Source organism: Eretmochelys imbricata, chromosome 7, assembly GCF_965152235.1.
Source record: "Eretmochelys imbricata isolate rEreImb1 chromosome 7, rEreImb1.hap1, whole genome shotgun sequence".
Classification (NCBI taxonomy): Eukaryota; Metazoa; Chordata; order Testudines; family Cheloniidae; genus Eretmochelys; species Eretmochelys imbricata.
Window position 1 is genome coordinate 72302537 of NC_135578.1, and position 27765 is coordinate 72330301.

Consider the following 27765-nt stretch of genomic DNA (forward strand, 5'->3'; position numbering starts at 1 on the left):
GTTAAATGAGAACAGAACTCTGCCTGCAGGGAGCCCCTTCAGGACCTGTCTGAGGTATATAGGTGGGGCATCATGAGAAAGTTTGCTTTCCTGCTGTCTTTGCCTGCCCAGTGGATAAGGAGAAGACTTAATTCACCTTTCAACTTTGTGAAATGCACTGCAATAAAAACAATAGATTAATTGTTCTTTATGGGGCTTAAAACAAGTGAACCAGCCTATCAAGGTTTACACTAAGAAATGCATAAATAGTTGATCATTCTTGCATACGGCTTTGCACGTCTATAGCACTAAGGCACAAGGATCTTTGAAAAGGAGGGTAGGAATCATTAACTCCCCCTTTAACAAGGAGGAAACTGAAGCAAAGGGGTGAAGCGCTATGCCCACAGCAAGTCAGTGGCAAAATCCCACTCCCCTGTAACCGCTGCAGCCTGCCTCCCAGCTAAAACCTTGGTTCGAATGTCAGGCTTGCCACAGGCCCTGCCCTGAAGTTTGAGCCCTATTCAACTCAGCTCCGCTTAGAATGGGCCCTTCAAGGTCTTCCAGTGCAGAGGGCATCGCTCTGCGAGCAGAAAACTCCTTTTTAATAACATGCTCTCACAACCCTAGATATCTGTACACTTAAATGCACTCGGACTCGGGCGGTTTTCTTAGCTGAACAAACATCGCCCCGATAAAGCCCGGCGTGACTTTTCCAGCAGCAGGCAGGAACCAGGCGCCTCCCCTCCCGCCGAAGAGCGCAGCTTGAAGGACCAGGAAGCCAACAGAGGAAGCGGCTTGGTGTTGGTGCTTTTATTGTACGGATGCTACAAACCCCAGGGGTGGGCGGCAGGGGCTGACTGCAGAGCCTGCTTCATGGTCCCTGCAGCCCTTAAATACCGAGCAGCTCATCTGTGACTAGAGGAGGAGCAGGCTGGGCCGCAGGAGCGAGGGTAGCAGCGGCCAGCTGGCCAAGGACTCGCTGCCTCCCGCTCCCTGATCTCCGGCTGCTGCCCGGGAACACCAGACGCACGTGGGGAAAAATCACCAGCTGGCAGCTGGGGCCGTGCGAGTGCTGGTGGGGGGCAGGGAGCTCGTGCACCCAGCCGCCCGCCGGGGGAAGGGCAGGCAAGGAGCTGATCGCCCTGCCGGGGACTGGAGGAGATGGGGCTGAGCCTGTGAATTTGAGGGACGAAGGATCCAGCCCAGCAGCTGAGGCCCCAGGACCCATGTCTGGTAAGTGCCGGAGTTGGCCTGTAGGGACCCAGGGCATCCCCCGGCCATCCCCCGGCCAGGGGGTTGTGGGGCGCAATCGAAGGGGAGCTAGTCAGGTGTAACTTGGGGCTCAGATCTCTGCCCGCCCCACACCTGGGCCAGTGTCCTTGGAACAATGTGGGGGTGCTGAGCCATTGAACTAAACCCCCACAGTGGGGGTGCTGAGCCATTGAACTACACTCTAAACCCTGCATATGTTGGAAACCACTTCAAGCCAAAGGATGCAACAGCACCCCCAGTACCCCTTGTCCTGGAGAGGTCAGGGCTGGGGCTGGACACTTAGCTGCCCAAGCACCGAGAAGAGGGCGATGCCTGGTATGCAGGGGCCACACAGGCACAGCTATTCTCCCCCTTTCACCTCCCCAATGTCTCAGGGGCCTGGATACCAAACCATTACCAGCTATTCATCACCTAGGAAAGGGGGCATGTCAGTACCAGGCTAGGTCGCCTCCAGCACCCCATGCCTGCATCAATCTCATCCTTGCTCTTCTCTGATATAGGTTCCTGTGAACCCAATCTGAACTGAAATTTCCCTCCTCTTCAGAAATCCAGCCCCTGTCCACACTGCTCCTCGGGCAAACGATTTTCTAAGGTTCCTGAGTTGCTGAAATCTCCAGATTGCTTCTGTGCTGGGGGACTGCCCTGCTCCATCCTGCTAATTATGCTCCTTAAATAAATAGAATAATAAACTCTTCAAAAAAGCTTAGTTATGGATCCAAAGCAGAACTTTGCAGCTTCCTTCAACCCATCTCTAGTAACAATTGTGAACATGAACTACTATACAGTTATTCACCTCTCCTCCAGAACTCCAGCTATGAAGCACCGTCCCCCTAATTCTCAGGTCTCCCACTTGATTTTATTATATGCCCTTGGTGATTGCTTTCCTATCAAATAATTGCTTAGATTCTGTTGTATATAATGCATGTAAGGCAGAGAGAGCAAGCCAAGAAGGAAATGTAAAAGCAGATAGATTTTTCAGAAAACACTGCACTTTTCTGTCATAAAGATTTGTGCTAAGGCAAATGTGTAAACTATAATGAGAATGAAGAGAAAATACATTGCAGATCTGAGACTTGAGTATGAATTAATATGTGAAGCATTGCTGCCTGACTATATAACCACAATACAATTTATTTGGTATGGTATCGGTATGGTCATTTCTCAGGCTGCAGATTTACCAGAGAACGGTGGGAAGGATGGGGAGTGGTAGGAGGAGAAAGCTTATATGCCCAGCTATTTTTGCAAATAATAAACGAGACTATAAGCCTGAGGGAGACAGAAAGTCCACCCATCAAAATATTGTGTGTGCTAAAATCAAGGATAATATCTTACATATGTTGATAGCTCATCCTTACAGAGCAAGAGGTTGGAGGAGATTAACTGAATGTTCTAACTGGTTCTTTCCATCTCTAACTTCTATGCTCTATATCATACATACAGTACACCAATTTCTCATGAACATAGGTAGTTATTTAATCATACAAACATTTTTCTTCTTATACACAACCAATCACACCTATTTTAATAGCTGTCTTTCTGATTTATGCCACACTGTATCCTCCTAATCTGTTGGCTACTGCTGTTGGTTTAACCAGATAAGGCAAACCGCTTAAAAAAAGACAATAAGCCAAATTCTGCTTTAGATAAACAGGTGAATTCTAAGCAGGTCTGTTGAATCCAGTAAAATTCCTGTGGATTTACCCAAATATGAATAAAAGATTAATGTGCTGTCAGTGGGTGGGGCAAGTGGGTCAGAAATGTTTAATGACATGATTAAACAGTGAACAAATTAATCTCACTGAATTTGTGCAAATGTTAAGAGCTCATTCTCTTTGGATTTACTTCATTGCATTCCATGGATGGCTGTTGTAGTTACACCACAACACCTATTGGTTTATTGTCACTGATGGTTGTGTGAATAAGGCTGCATGGGCAGGCTACCTAAGCAGAACACAGGATAGTTGGAAAAGGAGTAAGTGCTCAGAAATGGAGAGAAGGAAATATATTGAAAACAGAGAAATAGCAAAGAAGATAAGTGGGTTAAGCTTTTATGGCCCTTGAAATGCTTGCCTTTCTTTAATATACATACATCAGAGTGGAGAATAAAACCATGAACCATACAAACATTTGCAGTGCAGATATTACACCTGTGGAACTATTTCATTTTTACCAGTGTTCATTTTATCATGGAATTTAGCTAGAAGACTTACCTTCATCAGACACTTCTCACTCTGCTCTTCAAAAAGCAATGGATAAAAATTTGTACATTTGCCAGTTTTACCTACATGACGGTTTCAGTGGAAATTTATGAGTATGCTCTCAAAGACTAACAGGTAATGTGCATCTACAGAAGTTCTTTGGTCAAGAGCGAATTTCCGAGTTGCCAGTTTCCCCAAACTTCAAAGTTATGCAACAGTTAAGAAATTAGGTTGCCAGTTTAGCACATCCAGACTTTCAACCCACAGCAAACAGGCAAATGAGTTTCCTGTCTCCCAAAGCAATTATTACAATCATAGGTTGGATATGTTTTGGTTTCTAGACACACTCTCTTCAGATTACAAGAGAAAAGAAAAAGATGACATTCATTGTTCTGAAAAGTCCATATGTTGGTTGAGAGGCAGGGGAAGATATAAAAGCAGATTAAAAAATAAACAAAAAAGAAGTATGATCACAACTTCTATTTAATCACACAGAGATCAGACTAGATCATCTAATGGTCCTTTCTGGCCCTAAAAATCTTTGAATGAATAGTTTTTGCTTGTGTTGCCATGCGAGCTGCTGATTAAATACAGCACCTCTACCACACCTCAGGAGGAGATAAAGAAGAGCAGGGAATTCAGAAATAACATGTATGTGTGAAGTATAATTGGAAGTATCGCTACCAGAGAACCATTTACACACTTTGTACTATTTGGTCACTTCAAAATCTGAACAAATATTTTATCTAGTATTATTTACTGAAAGCAGACTGTGCTTGATGTTGTACAAATAAGACAGGATTCCTCTTCCATCACAAAAAGAGTTTATAATCTCGTTCAGAACTTCAAATACAGCCAGAACAATTCAGAAATCAGAGAGAAGCCTGGTTTCAAATAACACCAAACTCTGGGAAAGTTCAGCTCCAGATCTAGACTTTGTGGCTCCGGCCCATGTGACCCCAAAACATATCACCGGGGGATAGCATGAACTTGAGAAATTTTGCAATGATCAGCATTAAAAGTCTTTGCAGAAAAAAAATGTGTTTTAAGGAAGGGGTTTAAAGCAATAGAAGGAGGTTGTCTGGAGCCTTCAAAAGAAGAGAGAGTTAAAAGCCTAAGGGGAGGCCTGGAGCAGGAGAACGCAACAGATGCAGTTAGGAGGGAAGTGATTCTGTCGGTAAAATTAATCACTTACAAAAAGTGAGGCATAAGAAAAGGAAATGCAAGGAAACCTCATAGAGGACACCAAGCACATTCAGAGCTCACCACACTTTCAGCAATCAGAAGGAATTGCAGAACTGTTGTGGCGACTCCCTCTTTTATGCCCTTGGAATGCTATACAAGGGAAGTAATGAGGGGCCCCATTGACTATGCTCACTAAAAGATTTAGGGGGCTCTTGTTCCTATGTGTAAGAAGATTGAGAGGCCACACTGAAGGAAGTGGCTTTACACCACCTCAGCGCCTCCCTCTATTCTGGGGCTGAGGGTTGACATTTTAGTCCCCAGCTCAGGTTACAGCCGCCTGAGGGGTTACTTCGCAATGCCCCCAATGCCCTAGACTGTTCCAGCAGCTAGGAACAGCCAGGTTCCCTGGATAGGAATGCATCTCTCCCCACTAGGAATCTATGTGGCATGCCACTTGCACCAAAGACTCCTGCTTGGGGTGGCATAGCACTGGCTATGGTGGCTCTGATTTCCAATGGAGTTCCTGGTCTGTGTGGTGGTGGGGCCTTATGGTCTCTTTATGGCTTCTGTATTCCAGCAGAGATAGCATAAAGTAGCCCTGGGATACCAATGAATTGAGTCCATTATCAACATCCAACTTTTGTTCTTTACTGAATAAGAGATCCTCATCAAGGAATCTCTGCATATTCATCTTAAATTAAAGCATCTTTGATATTTTGATAAATTATCTTCATTTTTGCTGGCTACAAAACTGCTCTTTCAGGGTTTCATTTTTATCTTAAGAAATCAGGATTCAGGATACAACTTTTAGATGACGTGCCTGAGCTGATCTTTTCAGATCAGGAAACATACGTATCCTCTAATTCTGTTTTGTTGTGTTTCTAAACCTCCTTTGTACTAAAGATTCTTTGCTTTGTTTCATTTTTAAACTATGTTTTGCTTTTTTCTTCATTTGGACACACTGTCTCAACTGAACATTGAAGAAAAAGGAAACAAATCAAAGTAATGGTATAATGTGATGCCTGGTATTTCACCCTCTATTGTCTAGCCTGTTTTTCCTGTAATGGGAGTACTACAAGATCTCTCATGATAATTGGAATAAAAATAAGAAAGCTTTGGCATTTACTTATATTCCATGCAGGTTCTTATTCCATGCTCATCATCAAAGTATCTGATCGCCTTCCAGTAGAGTATTAAGAGATGTAACTAATATCTATCAGGTGTTTGGTTCTCCCATCCTCTACCCACGGGAGTGTTTTGTTTTGGTAGGTTTTTGTTAACTATATGTTGCTATATATTTGTGTTAGAGAAAGCAGGTCAAAGAAATGTGCTTTGCAGCTGGAGTGGAAGATGGTGAGGGTTTGTGACGGCCACTAGGTTCTGAAGGAATTCATTCCAGTCTCAGACTGGACCCCCAAGAAAACTCTTGAGGGTCAAATTCTATTTCCAAAGTTTCAGCCAGTATAATTGACAGTGAAATAAGCAAATCCATTCTCATAAATCTTTCAGCAAACCAAAAAACTGTAAGCTCTTAGTCTTAGGAGCATTTTCTTAAATTTAAATATTCCTGTCCAAAAAACCCTATATGTATTGATGATCCCACTTTGTATGCTTTCCTGTAACCAGAACAGGTAGCTGCTGTGGCTGGAGGTGTAATAGGAGCAATCCTTTTATTGATCCTTATTGGAATAGTAGTGTATCTGCTTTGGAAGAAGATATGCCTCCTACCTTCCTATGAGGAACTCCCCAATTCAGTCACACCAACACATCCAGATGCCAGTCTGGAGGATCAGACTTTAAGCCAGCAATCTTCGGCAATTCAACCAAAAAGCATAAGGTGAATAGACGTCTCCTTCTTCTTATGGGCTACTGTTTATCAAGTTACGTACCTCTCTACCTGCCAAAGGCCCAAATGTGGGACAATGTATGACAGGAACCCAAAATGATGTGGGGAGGGGGAGAAATCAGTCATGTAGGAAAGGTAAAATGCTGTGGGATTCATGCCTTTAGGGTAAGTGACTGTTACTATAACCTCAGTTCAGTAATTCTTTATTTCCGATGTATATAATGTAATATAATTTAACAATAAAAAAGGTGGGGAAACCAAATTGACTTGGAACATGGATAACTTTGTTGGTTCTCAAACTCTGATCCATGGCCCAGAGCCCTTCCTGGTGGTCCTTAGAATGAAACATTTTAAGAACCAAGCAGTGGGAATTTTGGACATGGGGGAAGGTAACTAATGAGCTAATGAAGTAGTCGACTGAAAAAGTTGGAGAGCTACTGATCTGCTCAATCTCAATCTCTAAAACAAAAAAGTTCAATTGATTCTTTTTTTCTTTGAAGCATTAATTAAAGATAAGGAGAGGGGATCTGACTGAACGTTTACTTGTATGTAAGGTGCCCGCCATAATGAGGGCCACAAATCCCTGACTGGGACCTTTAGGTGCTACCTTCATACAAATAAATAACTTTCTATGATTTTTATATGGGCTAAACAAGGGGTTTTGCATTATCAATCACATCCACCTAAGGACTAATGCAGCTACAAACGATTTCTGCAGAACTATGGAACTACAACTAAATGTATTATTCTCTGATTGAGTTTGGTTTCCTTAGTTAAACTGGAAGAGCTGTTTGTTGTTGTTCTGAGCAGAACTAGAAGCGTTCCGTTCATCATTCCACCAAAATTTCATGGGCGAGACTGGATTAACCTGACAAATGGAGAGCAGGTTCAGAAGGACAGTGACCCCTACGTGACTCCGGAGTCTGGGCCCCGGTGTTCTTTTCACTCCTTGGGTATGACGACACTGCAAAGGTGGGACAGATTATTGGAAAGGAAGCTTGAGTACTGTGCAACACATTTGCTATGCAAATATTTTACACTCCAATTGTTATCTGTCCACACTCTGGAGTGATATTGATTTTATATATATATATATATATAAAAATCACAAAGTGTAGCTACACTACAGTATTCTACAGTAATAGTCCCGAACACTGTACTGTACGTTTAGATAGGAATTGGGCCAGAGTGGGGCCACCCCTTACACTGCTGTACAAGGGAGAGGGTAGAGCACAAGAAGCAAGTCTTTCCTTGCAAGTCCCTTCAATATAGGGACAACACAAAAGCTGCTGGGGGCTAGTGTCCAGTCAGTGCTAGCATCTCCCACAAGGGGCAGGCGTGGCCAGTTGCAGAAGGGAGCACGTGCTGCACTCTGGAGGGCTGGAACAAAGAGCAGCTACATTCCCCCAGTAGTTGTTCAAGGCAGAGTCACTACAGAAGCCTCCATAACAATATTAAGAAGAAAAGAGACGAGTGTACACACTCTCCTCAACCTTTAGGGGAAAGGGAATTCAAAGGCAGAATTTATAAACAGAGAAAGACTGTGAATAAATAAAAGCTTTACATGGTTTCCCTAAAGAGGCAGTAGCTGTAAGAAATACTGCTGTAGTCTGAGGTTAACTTGCTTGGTTTTGTTTTTTATTTTGCAAAGCTGGAGCTTATGTCATAGGGTCTATCAACCCAGAGCTGTACAAGTTCCCTGAAGACAAGAGCGAGACAGACTTCCCTGAGTGCAACATTGGCCGTCTTTGGTTCTCAGTGGAATATGAGCAAGAGGCTGAAAGGCTTCTCGTCTCCTTGATAAAAGCTAGAAAACTGCAGCCTCCTACAGATTCCTGCAGTCCCTTTGTGAAAATTTATCTGCTGCCTGATGAAAGGCGTTACCTTCAGTCCAAAACCAAACGCAAAACCCTCAACCCTCAGTTTGATGAAAATTTTATTTTTCAGGTACTTGCCTTTTAACTGGAATGGTACATCTGATGTGTCACTCTGGATGTCAGGGAAACAAGATCACTAGGCTGTGGAGCCAGGAGGTCTGTGTCATCTCATGGCGAACCTTTCCCGGCACATACATTGTCACAATGCTCTCTGGCTGTGAGGCAGTTTATTATTATTATTTGCACTGCCAGGGCCAGGCAAGGGTGTGTGTTTATGTTAGGCACTGTAAAAAACACAAAAAAGAGATGGTCCCATACCCCAACAAACTTACAAGCTAAGTCAAACAAATCTCATTTGATATTTCATCTCCACCATTTAGTTTACACCATTTTGCCTCAAGTAGCGTAGATACTGGCATCTTAATTTCTGATTTTTTTATAATATATTACGTTTATCATAGTTCTCCGTGCATTTATACAAATCAAAATACAACCTCAAAACCCAGAAGAAGCAGTGGGCATACTTGGATGTAGATTATCATAGCTATTTTGCTTGTAAGAAATATAAATATATATCCTATTTTAAATACAGAAACTACATGCCTTAAAATATTTCAGAGATATATGCATCACACGTGTGGTAATGATAAATTGCAGGGCTATGTAATAAATTACATTGTTATATTGAAATGTTCTGCCTATTTTTGTACAGGTTTCTAGTAAGACATTGTGTCAACGGACTCTGAAGTTCTCACTCTACCATGTCGATAAGCAGAAAAAGCACCATCTCCTAGGCCAAGTGATTTTTCCTTTGAAAAATGAGACATTAACTGGTGACAGCAAACTAGTAATTTGGAGAGATTTAGAAGCAGAAAACTTGGAGGTAGGCAACTAACTAAAGAGTACACTCATTAGGCAAATACCACTCTGTTTTGTATTTTTGAGCTTTCCCATTGTGATGGGCTTACTGGGGAGACTAGGGAGTTCTACAGAACATATATGTAATATCCGCACATGGACTCAGATGGGGTAGAGGAAGGCAAGATCAAATATGGGATTGTTTTTGTTAAAAGATGGGGTTTAGTATTTACCAGGGGTCCTAACAGGAGGATGGGGAGGAGGCGGTGTCACATGCCGCACTATAGCACTTTAATGTTTCTCATCACAGTGTTTAGCACAGGAGTGAAATGGCTGCATTTGTACACAGCTATCTCCCCAACAGCTAGGATGAGGCGTAAAAGCCAAATGAAAAAACACCTGCTGCTGTTTGCTTCTGTTATGAATGAATGAGGACACAAGAAAGGCCCAGGACAAAGCAGGATGAACGATGCTGTATCCCAAATTAGGAGGAGGGATAGGAATGCAGGAAAGCTGCTGGCAAGCCCTCAGGGAAAGTTTTTCGTGTGTGTTAATATGACTCAGTGGGTAACACTTTCCTAACACATCAAGACGGTTTGACCACCATTTATGTAAAGCCAGAAGCTTGGTTAGTGACAATTCTAAGACTACCTCATACTGAACAGTGCAGGGTTACTCCTGCTGGTGCTGGGGAACTGGGAGGAGGAGAAGATGGTTTCCTGCCTTGGGGGGTGGGGGTGCGGGGGGGGGGAGAGAGAGAGAGAGTGAGTGTGTATAAGGGTGGAGGGTGGGAAATGACACCTTGATAGCACTGGGTGGATAAGAGGCACAGCGAAGACTGGGATCCAGAAAGAAGGGTCAAATCCTGTTCACTGATGTAAATAACTATTTATGTGAATAAGGGCAAGCAGGTTTCAGTGGGAAGGGATAAAGTCAGAATCTCCTGCAAAGAACCATAGAGCAATAATCACTATGTAGGCAATTATACCAGTGTTGGATTGTTCCTTTCAAATACCTCTAACAGTGAAATTCAGAGATGCTAGAATTCATGTCCCATTCCTAAAGTTGCAGAAATCACTGTTTTCCAATATATCTGACTGAAAAGAAAGCCTTTTAGATGCATTTTAATAGTGACCTTCCGCTTCCAAAGCCTCCTTCAGAGTACGGCGATATCCAGTTTTCTCTCAGCTACAATGACTACCTGAGCCGTCTCACTGTAGTGGTGCTGAGAGCGAAGGGATTAAAATTCCAGGATGAGAGAGAGATTGCCAGTGAGTATTACCTTCCTCTGTTACTACCCCTGGATTCCTGTTCTGGTTTGCTTCTTCCTGGCCCATCTTCCCAGTGCTTACGTTAAGTGACTCCACTGACCGGCCAAACACCAGGGAGATTTAATTTCTGCACAGAAGCAAACTGTGTTGTGTTCCGGTGCTAACTAGATTTGGATATTTGCTGTTTGCGTATTCATTGGGTGGGAAAGTGGTTTGCAGAGAGGAGGGAAATGAAAGGAAGGCAAGACACTTAGCAAATCCTGTTGTGTCCTGCTTTGCCTCTATTACAACCTAAGGAAGCTGCGGGTAGAGCATTGCACCGGTGAATCTGCTGTTACAGTTGAGAGAGCATGTCCAGGACAAACCCTGTATTTCTGAAGTTAGTGTTCAGCCCAGAAGCAAATGATTTTTGGAAGGTCTGTTGGGCCATTTTGGAGATGTCCCTGGGATTTCAGCATGTGGACTGAAGGCAGACTAGGGCTCAATGGGCACGGAAATCTGTTGAACATGTCCGTTGCTCAAGACAAAGATTGATGGCAAGAAAAAGCACAGCAGATAGAGGAGGCAGGAAACATGGCTTTGGACAAGTATACAGTTACCACTGAACTTTCAAAGCATGAAAAATGTATATAGGTTTAAAATGCATATATATCTGTAACAGCACTAATATAGTCTGTTAGTAGATGTTTGCTGCTCAGGTAATAGCTAGCAAGACACTGACATTCCCTTAGTTTTAGGTCTGATCATATCTGTTCTTTTTAATAATTTGAAATCTCCAAGTGCTAAAACCACACAGGCTCTTTAATTAAAGATGGCCATATATGAGTGCACAGTCAGGCTTTTTTCCAGTATGTAGATCCAATGTGAATCAAAGCTTCTGTTTGGCACATCTTGATAAGTAGGGCCTGTCCTTGAAATAGGTCTCAACCGGGCCGCCATTTTTGTGGGGCATAATATTGTGTCTGCAAATAAGGAGGCGTGTGGGATTGTGCCTGCAATTAACTGTGGATGCAAATGGTTTGGCCTGGTGTCCTTGGCCAACCTTTGTTCTCCCAACATCCTTTTATGTAGTGAATATCAGCTGATTGCTGTCCTTCAGGCTGGGGGGAAAGTGGAGACGGGGGCTGCATTTCAGAGTTGATGTATGTAGAGAATGGTCCAAAACCCCGCAGATCCAAACATCCTGAACTGGTGGATATTCAAATACCTCTCTGAATCCAACAGTGTCCGTCTCTAGTGATTTGTGAAGTGATTGGAGATAAAAGGAGCCATATCAATGTAAAAGATTTTCTCTTACAGTTGAGTACAGTTTAATTTTCTCTACAGAGATCTTCAGTAGCTGTATTTGTAAAGTGCGTAGAGTGACAGTCTCATTGATGGAGATAAATGGTCTTTGTACAAGATATCTATAAAGATCCAGGCAGTGGGACTCATGCTATTAACCCCAGAATGAATGCTCTCTCAAAATTTTTTATAACATTACTAGAGATGAATTTGCCTTGTTTAGGCCAGGAATGTTGTAAGAGGAGTTGTACAGTAGGAGCAGCACTGAAAATACCCATATTTCTAGTAAGCAAAGTCATGACCTAATAGGCAATGCCTCTGCAGTAAGAGGTAAATAATGGACAGGCAGAGAACAACTATTATAAATGGGCACTAGACAGCGAACAGCTAGCTAAGATAAGGATGTTTATAAAACTGACTTCCGGGAGATGAATTGCAAATGAGGTGAATGTAGGGTCCTGAGATTGGAAGAGGCTAAGGCAGGGGTTCTGCAACGTGTGTGAACTGTGTGTGTGTGAACTCTGTGTGTGCGTGCGTACACACACACACACACACACACACGAGAGCGTTCCTCTCACAGCTCATCTCTGCTCTGGCCCAAAGTGCAGGATTTTAAATTTTGCAGCAGTAAAAGTCAGATTAAATTTGCTTCTTTCAACACATCGGCCATTGAGCTACTGTGTTAATTTGATGCCAGGCTCTTGCACATTATTACAGTAATCAGTGCACTGACAGGGCTGTGGAAGCTCTCCAGGAGGAAGGAAGGAAGGAAATGCTGTCAATAAGCAATTCCTCAGGATAAATGGCTAAAATTTAAAGACCTTTAAACAAACAGCCCTTATTTCCTTTGATAATGCCCACTGCTACAGCTGACTTAGTGACTGCAGATTCTCTGGCAAATCCTAAAGGGAAGAACTTGATTGAGAAGGCTCTTACAGTTTATAGGCTGTCTGTTTCCATACTGATTGTTGTTAATTATGATTATGTGTATTACTATAGCCCTTAGGATCCTCAATCATGGACCAGGGCCCCAGTGTGCTAAGTGCTGTACAAACACAGAACAAAGAAAAGGTCCCTTCCCCAAAAAGCTGATCTTGAGAGCAAGGGCTTTGAATTCTATAGCAAGGTATAGGCCAATAAGGGAATGTTTACTAGTTGATTAAAACTTGAGTGACTTTAGTGCTTGTGTAAATGAGGAGTAGCTTGAGCCAGGCTTAGTACAGGCAGTTTATGGGCTAACTTCTTTAAGCCAAGGCCTACCACAATCGACATACCTCAGTCATTGGGTGAAAAGCCACCTACTCTGAAAAACCCATGGTCTCTCTTGAGGAGAAACTGCTGACTAACTAAGTTTGTGATGTGGATAAACCAGGACTAAAATGTTAATCTCCAAACTCTTGTTTGGACCCACTGATTTCCATTGATTTGAAGGGGAGCAGGATCAATAAGTCACCTGAGATTTAAGTTGAACTCAGGTCCCTATAGATGAAAATCTTATGTACTATCTACAGTGGGTCACAGAGCATCTAAAACATCATCTATAATTTACTTGAACTTCCAAATGTCCCTTCAAAAGATGGTTCTCTAGCTATAAGGATAATCCACAATGATACCAAAACAATTGTTCTTCTGATCAAAGACCATTATTCGTGCAAAACCAAGATATGAGCTAAAAGGAATTGAGAAATTACATCACTCAAAACCAATTTAGCAAGATTAAAAAAGAGACTGGATATTTATATGGAAATCAAGAATATCCAATTATTATGTATCCAGTTATCATAATGAATTATAACAACATTTTGGAAGGGATATTAAATCATCTGCTTCAGGGTTTAAGTCAATCCCTGACCACAGAGACCAGGAGGAGATCCATGCTGGGTGAGTCTGGAAGGGAATTATCTTACATTTGCCTATTGCTGCGTTTTTGCCCCTTTCCCTCAGAGACTGGATACTGGACTACACGGACTTTGAGTTTGACTCAAAATGGTAATTTCTAAACTTTATCTTCAAAAACTACTAATTGAAAGTGGGGTTATGTTCTTACTCTGAAGATGATTGGGCTCCCCATACCATTCCCCAGTGAATCAGACTGTTCAGGACCAGCCTTAGCATATTTTTAATTAGTTTTGCAATAAAGACTGGAAATGATGGTGTGCCTGGGATTGCAGGGAGTAATAAACAATTGCAGCAGAGGAGCTCTTATTTCTCCCTCAGGAAAACATTATTGTTTAGCCACCAAGATCAACCTTCTTCTATGCTTGCCAGTGAATACTGAAGCTGAAGAGGGAAAATGGAATCATTTAGAGGCTGCTTTGGCTCTTATTTTCAAATGTTGGCTGAACACCACTGAGGAGCAGGGTCAGTCCAGACAGAAAGCAAGGAAGACTTTTTCTTGCTATTCTTTCCCCACCCCACCCTTCTTTTTCTATTTTGCACGGTCTCTTAGAACAGTGGTTCTCAAACTAGGACCGCCGCTTGTTCAGGGAATGCCCCTGACAGGCCAGGCTGGTTTGTTTACCTGCCACGTCCACAGGTTCGGCCGATTGCGGCTCCCACTGGCCGTGGTTCGCCGCTCCAGGCCAATGGGGGCTGCAGGAAGGGCGGCCAGCACATTCCTTGGCCCGCGCCACTTCCCGCAGCCCCCATTGGCCTGGAGCGGTGAACCGCGGCTAGTGGGCGGCGTGATCGGCCAAACCTGCGGATGCGGCAGGTAAACAAACCAGCCCGTCCCGTCAGGGGCTTTTCCTGAACTAGGGGCAGCCCTAGTTTGAGAACCACTGTCTGTAGAAGAAATAATCAACCAACCAAAGAGACAATTTTAAACAACCACCAGACACCTCTTTATTTCCCAACTGCCAATACCTTCTGCAAATTTACCCATCCACTCAAGGGAGGATAAAAAGTCAATGAGACGCAACTATCTGCTTAAGTGCAGTCTTGAACAGGGATTCTGCCTTCCTGAATGAGGGTCTAAATAGTTAGTGTACTCACTAGATAATGTCATTGCATATTGCCATCCTTCTGCATGTATCATTAGGCTTTCATCTGATTAGTTTTATGACCTAATTTGTTTTAAATATAGTTTCTGAAATCATGAAATTGTTTTGAATTATCTTTATCTTTTTCCTCTCAAGTGCCCCTGACATGTTGTTTTCTTCTTCTTGGAATTTTTTTTCACCTCAGGTGTGTATATCAAAGTGTCCCTAATGAACCACAATAAATTCATTAAATGTAAAAAGACAACAGCTGTTCTGGGATCTCCCAATCCAGTCTATAACGAAACCTTCAGCTTCAAGGCAGACCAGACGGAGCTGGATACAGCAAGCCTGAGCCTCTCTGTGCTCCAGAGTGCTGAGGGAGACAGTAAGAAAACAGAATTTACTATATCTGAGATATACTAAAGCTCTTCCTAGGTTCTTGTACATTTGCAGAAAGGCAAGGTTTACTCTTGATAATTCTAAACACAGGAGAGTCACAGTAACCTGCATAACCATCAGGAGCTAATGGACAGCCAGGTATTTCAGAAGCAGTTGTTTAGATGACTAAACCACCAGAAGAAAGCTTAAAAGAGCTGGCATTTAAAAAATGGTTTTAAATACAATTCATATTAGCTGAAATTCATTCTATAGCATTCTAATCATGTACATTTTTGAGTCTCACAGTGAGGAAAATGAAAAACAATCATTTTAGAGCCATTCACTAGTCTGTTTGGGTATGTTCCTTACATATTTTTCAGAGATTGGATATATCTGGAATGTTCTTTGATATTAGATATCTAATATGATATTAGAATGACATTTGGAAATTCTCCACACATATACTCATAAATCCAATACTTGCTTTACAGCAACATCAGTAAAGAAGTAATCTAGACAGACAACAGTTTGTCATTTGAAATTTGGGTTGGGAAAGAGGGAACCTGTTCCAAAGATTTGAGATTAACTGAAACTTTAAATCAGCACCAGAACTGCTACAATCTAGTCAATTTCTGTATAGTAGCAGCTGCATTCTGCTCTCTCTCTAGCCCAAGCATGAATTCAGTATTGAAACACAAAAGCTTTCATGGGGTTACCATATAAAATGTTTAGGTGAATGGACTGGCTTTGGGGGATTGGTAATGGCCTACATTGTAATTAAGATGTAAACGTATAACCGTTTTTATGTGAGGATCTTAAAGTGCTTTACACACACTAACACTTCTCTGTGAGACAGGTTCAGATGACATCCCCATTTTACATATGGGTAATTGAGGCTTGGAACAGTTAAGTGATTTGTCCACTGTCTCAGAGTCATTGGCAGAGCCAGAAACAGAACCCAGATCTTCTGACTCCCAGTCAGATGCTCCACTAACTAAATATGCTTCCTCCATGAGCCAAAAGCCTTTCACCTTCCAACATTGGTCTGAATCCTAGCCAACCTGGTGGTGACCACAGCAGGGCACATCTTTGAAATACATCTCTAGGTGGAAGGATTTGAGGAGATAAAGATTGGTCTGCCCAGAACTGTAGCTCTGACTGGCAGTACACTGTAAGTGATGGAACAGGCTGAAGCTGATCTGACTGGGTGTGCGCCGCCTGCGAAAGCTCCCAATAGCCGAGTCACTGGTGGGAACTCTGCCGTGGTAGGGGTGATCATCTTTAATGTGTGTGTACGCTGAGAGAACACTATATCCTCAGATCTATAGCACACACTTTGATTGGAAATTTTGATTTAAAAAATATTCTCTCATTATACAGAGAGTAAAAGAAATGCTGTTGTTCCACCCCGAGGTAAGAATCTAACCAGAACATAGTAAGGGTGCTGGCCACTAACCACACTCTTTTTTTCTATTCAGAAACCCACCTGCTGGGTCGTGTAGTGGTTGGGCCCTTCATGTACACGAGGGGCAAAGAGCTGGAACACTGGAATGAAATGATCAGCAAGCCCAAGGAGCTGGTTAAACGATGGCATGCTCTGTGCCGCAACACCTAATTGAGCAGCATCACTCTCTCTGAACAGCACCTGAAAGACAAAGGACTCCTTTAAAATGTAGACACACTCATATTTTTTCTGAATCCAAAGACACGCACAGAAAACTTTTCCACCATTAACCTCTGCAACCAGCCAACAACTTAACATTTATACTCCACTAAACATACAGAAAACTCAGTCTCTCCTTGGCTGAAACAGAGTCTTCTCTCTTCCTCCAAAATGTTTTTCCAGTACTGTTTGATCAACATACAATAGATCACACAAAGCAGAAAGAAACCAAGAGTGCTCTAATCCCGTGACCAGTTATTTGAGCTGCTAATCTTGGCCCTTGGTCACTAATTTCCTCATTTGGACTGAACCCCAAACAAGCTACAAATGGTCCTCAAGGATACTGGGCCTGATTCACCACTACACTATTTCAGTTCTAGACGAGTGTAGCTTTACTGAAATTAATCAAGTGCCAAAGGCATAGAACTGGACTAACATAATGGGGCCAATCAGGCTCAAAATATGTCAGCTGAATACAGTAAGCACAAGAAATACTTGAATTATCCAGGACAACTACTTTATATTTCAAATCTAGTGTAAATCTGAATCTGGTTTATAATGACCCAGCAGCCATAACACATTTCTGTGAATCTCAACATAACACTGTACTTCTATCAACAGTTTAGTTGAATGTCTGCTATTGACTCCAAAATATAACACACCTTGTGGTGACACTGAAGACAAGGTAAAAGTATTGAAAATGGTGGCTAAAATTCTGATCATATTACAGCCTTGTTATTAGCTTAAACTCTGGCAGAATGAACTGTTGTGGTGGTGGTAGTGGTGATTCCTTCATTTCTTTATTAAGTAAAGTGGATCAACTATATTTTAATTAGAATAAAAGCAACAGGACAGCTGTCACTTCTTGATGGCTCACCTAGGACTTGAACACAGTACTTTCTACATCCTAACCTAAATTCATAAACCAGACCACCAAACTGCCTTCTAATGCAGCATTTAGTATAATATGTTTCAATCAGCATTGTAATCTTTGCAGTTGAGATAAAACAGACTTCCTTTAAAACCGGATACAGTGTTAATTAACCTAATATGTTAAAAGTAGAGCTCTCTTGAGAACCAGAGCACTTTTCCTTTTGAAAACATTGCTGCTGTCTGAAGGTGGTAGCATGAATTGGAATATGTCTGAAATGGGCAATAGTACAGTAGGTTCAAATCTGCCTGAGCTGCCAAGTGAAATATTTTGGGGGCTTCAATCTAATTGGGAGAAGGCATGTGGGATCCTCATATCTCATAGTTTGTTATGAATATGGTACAAGAGAGGTCCAATATTGGTGAATCAGGTGAAGACATATTGGAGTGGTTATGTGAAGAAACTTGTAAAATACCTGGACACACTACGTCTGTCTTGAATCAATACTGTTAAGTCCCCGAAACTTTGAATAGATCTGGTTTCCCAATTCTATTCCCCAAAAGCTGTTTAAAAACAGTCTAATATCAAGCAAGTCTGATTTGAGGAGGAAAACAATATACGACAGTGTGCTAACTATATTGTTATAGTAAAATTGTAATGGACACTAAAATTACTCTTTGTGCATCCCCCGCTTAAGGTAGTAAAACCTAACTAATTTGGCTGTAAATGAAGGTAAACAATAATGTGTTTCAGTTAGTTAGGTTTTACTAGATGATGTGTGTGTTTATGTAGTTTAAATTTGTAACGTACTATATCTGTTAATATAAATGCTGCTAGGCTAGGAAACAAAGGATTTTTGTTTCTTTGCTTGCACTTTTCAAGTTGATAGCAAATCCATCTCTGTCTCGCTGCACAGTATCCTGTATGTAATTAAAAAAAACCCAGTACATTGCACCAATGCGGTCTCCTTTATCCATGCTTGTTATACATTACAGAATGACAAGTACTGTGACAACGGAAGGTTTGCTATTCATCGATTCTAAATGAAGTGATGGAGAAATGGATCTGAAGGGATTAAAGGATACTCATCAATAACCTTGCACCTGGGCTGTTGTCATGGGTGTTGGAATTGCTGTTCAAGGCTAATCTGACTAACAGAAGTTGGAAAGGTCACATCTGATTCCTCACTAGAGAATGCTGTTGCTCCAATACAAAACCACAAAAAAGACGCATGACAGAACTGGGGGCAGATCCTTAGCTCGTGTAAAATGCCATAACTCCATTGACTTGAAGTCAGTGGTGCAATGGCAAGTCACACCAGCTGATGTTTAGCCCATGGGTCTTTTATTGTCCTTGAGAGAGGTCTATGAAGATGAGGAATGAACTGTAATACTTACCGGTCCTCAATCACTTTCCTAGCTGGCATCTCCTCACTTCCTAAATATGGAAAGCACAAATATTCAAAGTTGAATGTAAGCAATCATTCAATTCCTGGATTCAATTAGTCCAGATCCTAAAAGTAGATAGAAAAGAAGAAACAGAAGCTGTAAGTTTGTATAAGATGCAGCATCTTTCACAGTATTTCCTATCACTATCCCCCCAAATGAGAATTGCTTATTCAACAGTTGTTCTGCAGTTAGCATGTAGAGATGTGTACTTCTCTGAGTCATTCTTTAGCCATGTCAACACAGCTCCACAATGTAAATTACATATGTCATAGGATGAGGTAGCCCTTTAAGGGATTTGGTGCTTACACTCATCCATACCAGGTCTAAACTGCCTTCCCAGATGATGGATTTTTTGAAGCTAGGCATTAGGTGTTTGCTTGGAGGTCACCTGATCCTCAGATAAAAGGTGATGCTTCTCATAAGAGGGGCCTTATCAACCAGTGGACAAGAGACCTGCAAGGAGCAGGAAGGCTCCTGCAGGAGACCCAGAGCTAGGAAGGCCCTGGGATGGGTCTTTCCACATCAACCAGATGGAAAGGCCTGGCTGGAGCTTCTTGCTTTGAGGGACAGGGAGAAAAGTCTTAGGGTATGTCTACACTATGAAATTAGGTCAAATTTATAGAAGTCGGTTTTGTAGAAAGCGTTTTTATACAGTCAATTGTGTGTGTCCCCACACAAATGCTCTAAGTGCATGCAGTCGGTGGAGCGTGTCCACAGTACCGAGGCAACCATCGACTTCCGGAGCGTTGCACTATGGGTAACTATCCCACAGTTCCCGCAGTCTCCGCCGCCCATTTGAATTCTGGGTAAAAATCCCAGTGCCTAATGGGGCTAAAACATTGTCACGGGTGGTTCTGGGTACATATCATCAGGCCCCTCCCTTCCCTCCCTCCTTCCATGAAAGCAAGGGCAGACAATCGTTTTGTGCCTTTTTTCTTGACTTACCTGTGCAAACGCCATACCATGGCAAGCATGGAGCCCGCTCAGCTAACCATCACCGTATGTCTCCTGGGTGCTGGCAGACGCAGTACTGCATTGCTACACAACAGCAGTTAATTGCCTTTTGGCAGCAGACAGTGCAGTATGACTGGTAGCCATCATCGACGTAGTCCTGGGTGCTCTTTTAATCGGGCGCCTGGGCATACATGGGAGTGACTCAGCCAGGTCATTTCCCTTGTTTCGTCTCGTGGCAATTCAGTCCTACCGGCAGTGTGCTGTCTTTTAATCAGCAGCCAGCAGAAGACAATAGCGAGTAGTCATACTACACCATCTTCTGCCGAGCACCCAGGAGATGATGATGGCTAGCGGTCATACTGCACAGTCTGCTGCCAGCAAGATGTATAAAGATAGATGAAGTGGATCAAAACAAGAAATAGATCAGATTTGTTTTGTATTCATTTTCTCCTCCCTCCCTCCATGAAATCAATGGCCTGCTAAACCCAGTTTTGAGTTCTATCTTTGAGGTTTGAGTTCTATCCTTGAGGGGGCCATTCAGTTTCTTGCAAAGCCACGCCCTTTGTTGATTTTAATTCCCTGTAAGCCATGTCGTCAGTCGCCCCTCCCTCTGTCAAGGCAATGGTAGACTATCGTTCCACGCCTTTTCTCTGTGCAGACACCATACCACAGCAAGCATGAAGCCCGCTCAGATCACTTTGGCAATTAGGAGCACATTAAACACCACACGCATTATCCAGCAGTATACGCAACACCAGAACCTGGCAAAGCGAAACCGGGCGAGTAGGCGATGTCAGCATGGTGACGAGAGTGATGAGGACATGGACACAGACTTCTCTCAAAGCACGGGCCCTGGCAACGTGGGCGTCATGCTGCTAATGGGGAAGGTTCATGTGGTGGAACGCCGATTCTGGGCTTGGGAAACAAGCACAGACTGGTGGGACCGCATAGTGTTGCGGGTCTGGGACGATTCCCAGTGGCTGCGAAACTTTCGCATGCGTAAGGGCACTTTCATGGAACTTTGTGACTTGCTTTCCCCTGTCCTGAGGCGCAAGAATACCAAGATGAGAGCAGCTCTCACAGTTGAGAAGTGAGTGGCAATAGCTCTGTGGAAGCTTGCAACGCCAGACATCTACCGGTCAGTCGGGAATCAATTTGGAGTGGGCAAATCTACTGTGGGGGCTGCTGTGATGCAAGTAGCCAACACAATCAAAGATCTGCTGATATCTGTAGTGACCCTGGAAATGTGCAGATCATAGTGGATGGATTTGCTGCAATGGGATTCCCTAACTGTGGTGGGGCCATAGACGGAACCCATATCCCTATCTTGGCACCAGAGCACCAAGCCGGCGAGTACATAAACCACAAGGGCTACTTTTCAATAGTGCTGCAAGCACTGGTGGATCACAAGGGATGTTTCACCAACATCAACGTAGGATGGCCAGGAAAGGTACATGACGCTTGCATCTTCAGGAACTCTGGTCTGTTTCAAAAGCTGCAGGAAGGGACTTTATTCCCAGACCAGAAAATAACCTTTGGGGATGTTGAAATGCCTATAGTTATCCTTGGGGACCCAGCCTACCCCTTAATGCCATGGCTCATGAAGCCATACACAGGCAGCCTGGACAGTAGTCAGGAGCTGTTCAACTACAGGCAGAGCAAGTGCAGAATGGTGGTAGAATGTGCATTTGGACGTTTAAAAGTGCACTGGCGCAGTTTACTGACTCGGTTAGACCTCAGTGAAACCAATATTCCCACTGTTATTACTGTTTGCTGTGTGCTCCACAATATCTGTGAGAGTAAGGGGGAAATGTTTATGGCGGGGTGGGAGGTTGAGGCAAATCACCTGGCTGCTGGTTACGCACAGCCAGACACCAGGGCAGTTAGAAGAGCACAGGAGGGCACAGTGCGCATCAGAGAAGCTTTGAAAACCAGTTTCATGACTGGCCAGGCTACGGTGTGAAAGTTCTGTTTGTTTCTCCTTGATGAAACCCCCTGCCCCTTGGTTCACTCTGCTTCCCTCTAAGTTAACCACCCTCCCCTCCTCCCTTCGATCACCACTTGCAGAGGCAATAAAGTCATTGTTGCTTCACATTCATGCATTCTTTATTAATTCATCACACAAATAGGGGGATAACTACCAAGGTAGCCCAGGAGAGGTGGTGGAGGAGAGAAGCACCAGAAGGGGTGATGGAGGAGGGAAGGACAAGGCCACACAGCACTTTAAAAGTTTAAAACTTTAAAACTTATTGAATGCCAGTCTTCTGTTGCTTGGGCAATCCTCTGGGGTGGAGTGGCTGGTGGCCGGAGGCCCGCCCCCACCGCATTCTTGGGCATCTGGGTAAGGAGGCTATGGAACTTGGGGAGGAGGGCGGTTGGTCTGTGCTCCTGCTACCCTTCCTGCAGCTCAACCATACGCTGCAGCATATTACTTTGATCCTCCAACAGCCTCAGCATTGAGTACTGCCTCCTCTCATCACGCTGCCGCGACCTTTCAGCTTCAGCCCTCTCTTCAGCCCACCACTTACTCTCTTCAGCCTGCCACCTCTCCTCCCGGTCATTTTGTGCTTTCCTGCACTCTGACACTGTCTGCCTCCACGCATTCATCTGTGCTCTGTCAGTGTGGGAGGACAGCATGAGCTCAGAGAACATTTAATTGCGAGTGCATTTTTTCGCCTTCTGATCTTCGCTAGCCTCTGGGAAGGAGAAGATCCTGTGATTCTTGAAACACATGCAGCTGGTGGAGAAAAAAAGGGACAGTGGTATTTAAAAAGACACATTTTATAGAACAATGGGTACTCTCTTTCACAGTAAACCTTGCTGTTAACATTACATACATAGCACATGTGCTTTCATTCCAAGGTCGCATTTTGCCTCCTCCAGCACGTGGCTAGCCCCTCCCCGTGGCTAACAGCAGGGAACATTTCTGTTCAGCTACAGGCAAACAGCCCAGCAGGAACGGGCACCTCTGAATGCCCCCTTAAGAAAAGCACCCTATTTCAACCAGGTGACCATGAATGATATCACTCTCCTGAGGATAACACAGAGAGATAAAGAACGGATGTTGTTTGAACGCCAGCAAACATACACTGCAATGTTTTGTTCTACAGTGATTCCCGAGTACGTGCTACTGGCCTGGACTGGTAAAGTGTCCTACCATGGTGGATGGAATAAGGCTGCCCTCCCCAGAAACCTTTTGCAAAGGCTTTGGGAGTACATCCAGGAGAGCTGCAAATGCCAGGGAAAATTAATCATTAAACATGCTTGCTTTTAAACATGTATAGTATTTTAAAAAGATACACCCACCAGAGGTCCCTTCTCTGCCTGGCGGGTCCGGGAGGCAGCCTTGGGTGGGTTCAGGGGGTACTGGCTCCAGGTCCAGGGTGAGAAACAGTTCCTGACTGTCGGGAAAACCGGTTTCTCTGCTTGCTTGCTGTGAGCTATCTTCCTCGTCCCCAAAACCTGCTTCCGTGTTGCCTCCATCTGCATTGAAGGAGTCAAACAACAAGGCTGGGGTAGTGGTGGCTGAACCCCCTAAAATGGCATGCAGCTCATCATAGAGGTGGCATGTTTTGGGCTCTGACCTGGAGTGGCCGTTCACCTCTCTGGTAGGCTTGCCTCAGCTCCTTAAGTTTCACGCGGCACTGCTTCGGGTCCCTGTTATGGCCTCTGTCCTTCATGTCCTGGGAGATTTTGACAAATGTTTTGGCATTTCGAAAACTGGAACAGAGTTCTGATAGCACGGATTCCTCTCCCCATACAGCGATCAGATCCCGTACCTCCCGTTCAGTCCATGCTGGAGCTCTTTTGCGATTCTGTGACTGCATCATGGTCACCTCTGCTGATGACCTCTGCATGGTCACCTGCAGCTTGCCACGCTGGCGAAACAGGAAATTGAAATTCAAAAGTTCGCAGGCCTTTTCCTGTCTACCTGGCCAGTGCATCTGAGTTGAGAGTGCTGTCCAGAGCGGTCACAATGGAGCACTCTAGGATAGCTCACAGAGGCCAATACCGTCTAATTGTGTCCACAGTACCCCAAATTCGACCCAGCAAGGCCGATTTCAGCGCTAATCCCCTTGTCAGGGGTGGAGTAAGGAAATTGATTTTAAGAGCCCTTTAAGTCGAAAAAAAGGGCTTCGTCGTGTGGACGGGTGCAGGGTTAAATCGATTTAATGCTGCTAAATTTGACTTCAACTCCTAGTGTAGAGCAGGGCTCAGGAACCATTGACTCCAGCAAGGGGCTTTAAGAACTGTTGTGCTGAAAAAAGGCTGTTTTTTATTTAAATTTACATTGAACTGTGATGTGTTAATAAACTGGACCACAAGGGGTACTGTTTGACAAATGAGAGCCTAAGTGCAGTAACTGAGGAGCTCAAGGGGAAGAAACTGAGGTAGTGGCAGGGCTCAAAGCCCTCTGCAACATTCACCTTGCAATGTGAAGCATTGCCAAGAAGCATAGCCAAGAAGCATAGGTTCTGAGGGAAAGGACAGTTGAGAGTTTTTAGAGTCAGATGTGTACCTACGAGTGCCCCAGAGGCCAGAGCTGAAACACAACACAGTCATTTCTCAGTAACTGTTTCTTTTGTAACAGTGAGTTATGGTGATTGTGTATGCAAAGCTTAGAATAGTGCTGTTTCACTTGTCTCTGATGACCAGTTCCTGCACACAACATTATATTCTCATCTCAGTGCAGAAGGAACAGACACTGAAGTTTGCTAAGGTCCTAATAGATCCATATTCAGGCTTTATGAACAGAAGAGATTGAGACAGAAAGTACTTCAAATTTAATACAGCAAAAGAAAACAGCAGCAAAAGATGTCTGAAAAGAATTCCATGTGAGGCTTTGCAGACAGGCAAATCCTATTCTCCCGGCGTAGTCTAAAGCTTATTGTTCTACGAGCGCCTGAGTCTGATTTCATAGCAGTGTAAATGTGGATTAACTCCATTGCCTTAAGCGTAACACGTGAGTGTTACTTACCTTACAGAGAGTGTGGTTCTTTGAGATGTAATAGGTGTGGATACCACTGTAGGTGTACATGAACCTCATGAGTGCAAGGCTGGAGGTTCTTTAATAGTAGTGTCGTTTGGGGCTGCACATCCACTCTCTGCCTCCTCCATGTGAGAGCACAAAGGATGGGGCAGCCACGACCCTCCCTCAGGTTCCTTGCAGTTCAAAGCCCATGTTGCTGAGGTCTCCAAAAACAGGGACAGAAGGTGGGTCATGGAGTCAACACTGACTACAGCACCTCAAAGAGCCACACTAATTATTTGTTCTTCTTTGAGTATATATGTCAGTGTAGATCGCACTGTAGGGGACCAGCAAACAGTATCTTCTTTGGATGGCAGGCATGACGAGTTTCACCTGTATCAAACAAACAGTGACTGAAGTACTACACTGCCTAATTTGGCATCTGACCTTGCTGCCATGTCAAGTGCATAATGTTTACCAAAGGTCATGCTTCATGTAGCTGCCCTGCAGATCTCAGAGACTGGCATGTTTCTGAAGCAGGAGAGAATGCAGCTCGTGTCCCTGTTGAGAGGGCCTTGACATTCAGAGGAAGAGGCTCACCAGCTATTTGACAGCAGGTGGAAACACACAGTGTGATCCACTTAGAGAGTTGCTACAATGAGAAACTTTGGCCTCTCAATGTACACAAGGAAGTGGGGAGACAGCCTGAAAGCATCTTAATTACCTTACTGGTTACTCAGAAGTCCAAACACAGTTCCCTTAAAATGATCCAGCCTCAGGCCCCCATCCAGATACCTAAGTCAAATATGAAGATTCTTGCGACTCAAACTTCTCTGATGAAGCTTAAGCAGATGTGAGATGACAGAATCAGGACCCAAGGATCTTTTATACAAATTTCATTGTCCTCTTTGACAAGTTGGGAGTTCCTCAGGGAACAAAAGGTAATTAGGATGACTTTGAAAGAGGTCCATCACTGATACTTAGCTATATGAATTAACATGAGGCAATTTGCTTGTTCTTCCACCATTCACAGTACATTTCAAAGAGATATGAATACAAAGATATCCCGTGTTTACAATTCATTTAAATGCTAGGATGTTCTTTTGATCTCTGAACTATCAGAATACAGCATAGACAGGGACTGTTGATTACATCCTTGACCCTACTCATATATATGTAAATACACAAAAACACAAACATTATCTCCTCACATGTCTTTTGTGGGTTATTTATTTTGCAGGATGTTTAACACTTTCTGACCATATGTCACATGAGGTAATAAGGGCAAAGCTCTGGCGATGTCCAAAATATGCAGTTTGTGCTCTCCTAATGTTGAGTGTGGCTTCAGGGAAAAGACTGCTAAAGTAACTGATTGGTTTAAGTGGAATTCTGAGACTACCTTAGAAATGAACTTGGAGTGTGATTACACCTTGTCCCTATGGAAGGATATGTAAAGGTGGTCCAGTCATAAATGCTTGGAGTTCAAACTCACTCTCCATGCTGAGGTAATGGCCATGAGAAAGACCATTTTGATGGCAAGGTGGTGTATTAAGCGCTCTGACAGTGGATAAAACAGTGTCTCCTTACGCTTCAGGAGGACGATGTTCAGGTCCCATGTGGGAGTTGGGTCTCTGACTGGAGGGCAAGCGTGAAGGAGGCCCTTGAGGAATTTTAATAACATAGGGCATGAGAATACTGAGTATGACTGTACCAGAGTGTGACATGCAGATATGCAGCAAAGTGAACCTTGAGACAGTTGTGCTAACCCTGTGCGTTTAAGGAGCAGGATGTACTCCTGAATCTTCAGTATCAGAGTCTCCATTGGATCAACCTTATTCTGAGTTGACCATATGGAGACTCCCTTCCATTTTGAGAACTAATCTTCCCGGTGGAAGAACTCCTGATTTGTGTAAGAATCTCCTTAACCTGTAGGGAGCTGAACCAGCTGACATCAGGTGCAACGACTGTAGGCCTAGGTGTGGTATCTGATCTTGATTCTGAGAAATTATGTCTGGACAAGATTAGAGATGAGTGGAAGGCCACCTGCACATCTATAACACTCTAACAAGCCAAAACTGACTTGGCCAGTATGGGACTATCATGATGACTAAAGCCTTGTCTTGTCTGATCTTGGATATTATCCTGGGGATCTGGGGACTTGGAGGGAAAGGGATCCTTGAGATTATCGAAGGAGAAGGGTGTCTGGTAGGGAGCCTAGGCTCATGTGTCCTCTGGAGCAGAAGTACAAACACACTTGGTGTTGACCTCTGTGATAAATAAGTCTATGATGGAGGTCCCCAATGACAAAATATTGGGTCTAAGATAGATTTCTGCAGTGACACTTGTGGTTGGTCATCATTGTCTACTCAAGAAGTTTGCTAGGTTGTTGGTAACCATGGAACATGTAGAGCTAGTGGGGCTACCCCCGGTTGATAACCGCATATCTACAGCTTGATGGCAAAGAAGGGATGATTGAGCAGCTCCTTGCTTGTTTACAGAGCGCATTGCAGATGCGTGTCCATCAGGATTTGCACCATGAAGTTACATAGAACTGGAAGGAATATTATGCAGCCCAGTATGAACATCCTGGAGCTAAGACTGTCATTTGAGGTTCCAGGTTGTCCTGAGACATGTCTTTGCATCTGTTGATAGTTCAGGTGGGCACCCCAATCTGTCCTTCAAACATTCATGGTAAGAGTTATCATCAGCAAAGGGACCAAGAATGGCACCC

At 43.6% G+C, this 27765-nt stretch overlaps 1 protein-coding gene across 1 annotated transcript; it reads left to right on the forward strand.

The window, feature by feature from the left end:
• The first annotated feature begins 1011 nt into the window (after nucleotides 1–1011).
• On the forward strand, nucleotides 1012–18602 carry LOC144267505 (synaptotagmin-15-like). The gene is made up of 8 exons (XM_077821519.1): nucleotides 1012–1212; nucleotides 6261–6471; nucleotides 7291–7433; nucleotides 8132–8427; nucleotides 9070–9240; nucleotides 10366–10486; nucleotides 14957–15136; nucleotides 16608–18602. Exons 1-8 carry the CDS (start codon nucleotides 1206–1208, stop codon nucleotides 16742–16744), a joined length of 1266 nt encoding a protein of 421 aa, XP_077677645.1. The 5' UTR covers nucleotides 1012–1205; the 3' UTR covers nucleotides 16745–18602.
• Nucleotides 18603–27765: the final 9163 nt, after the last annotated feature.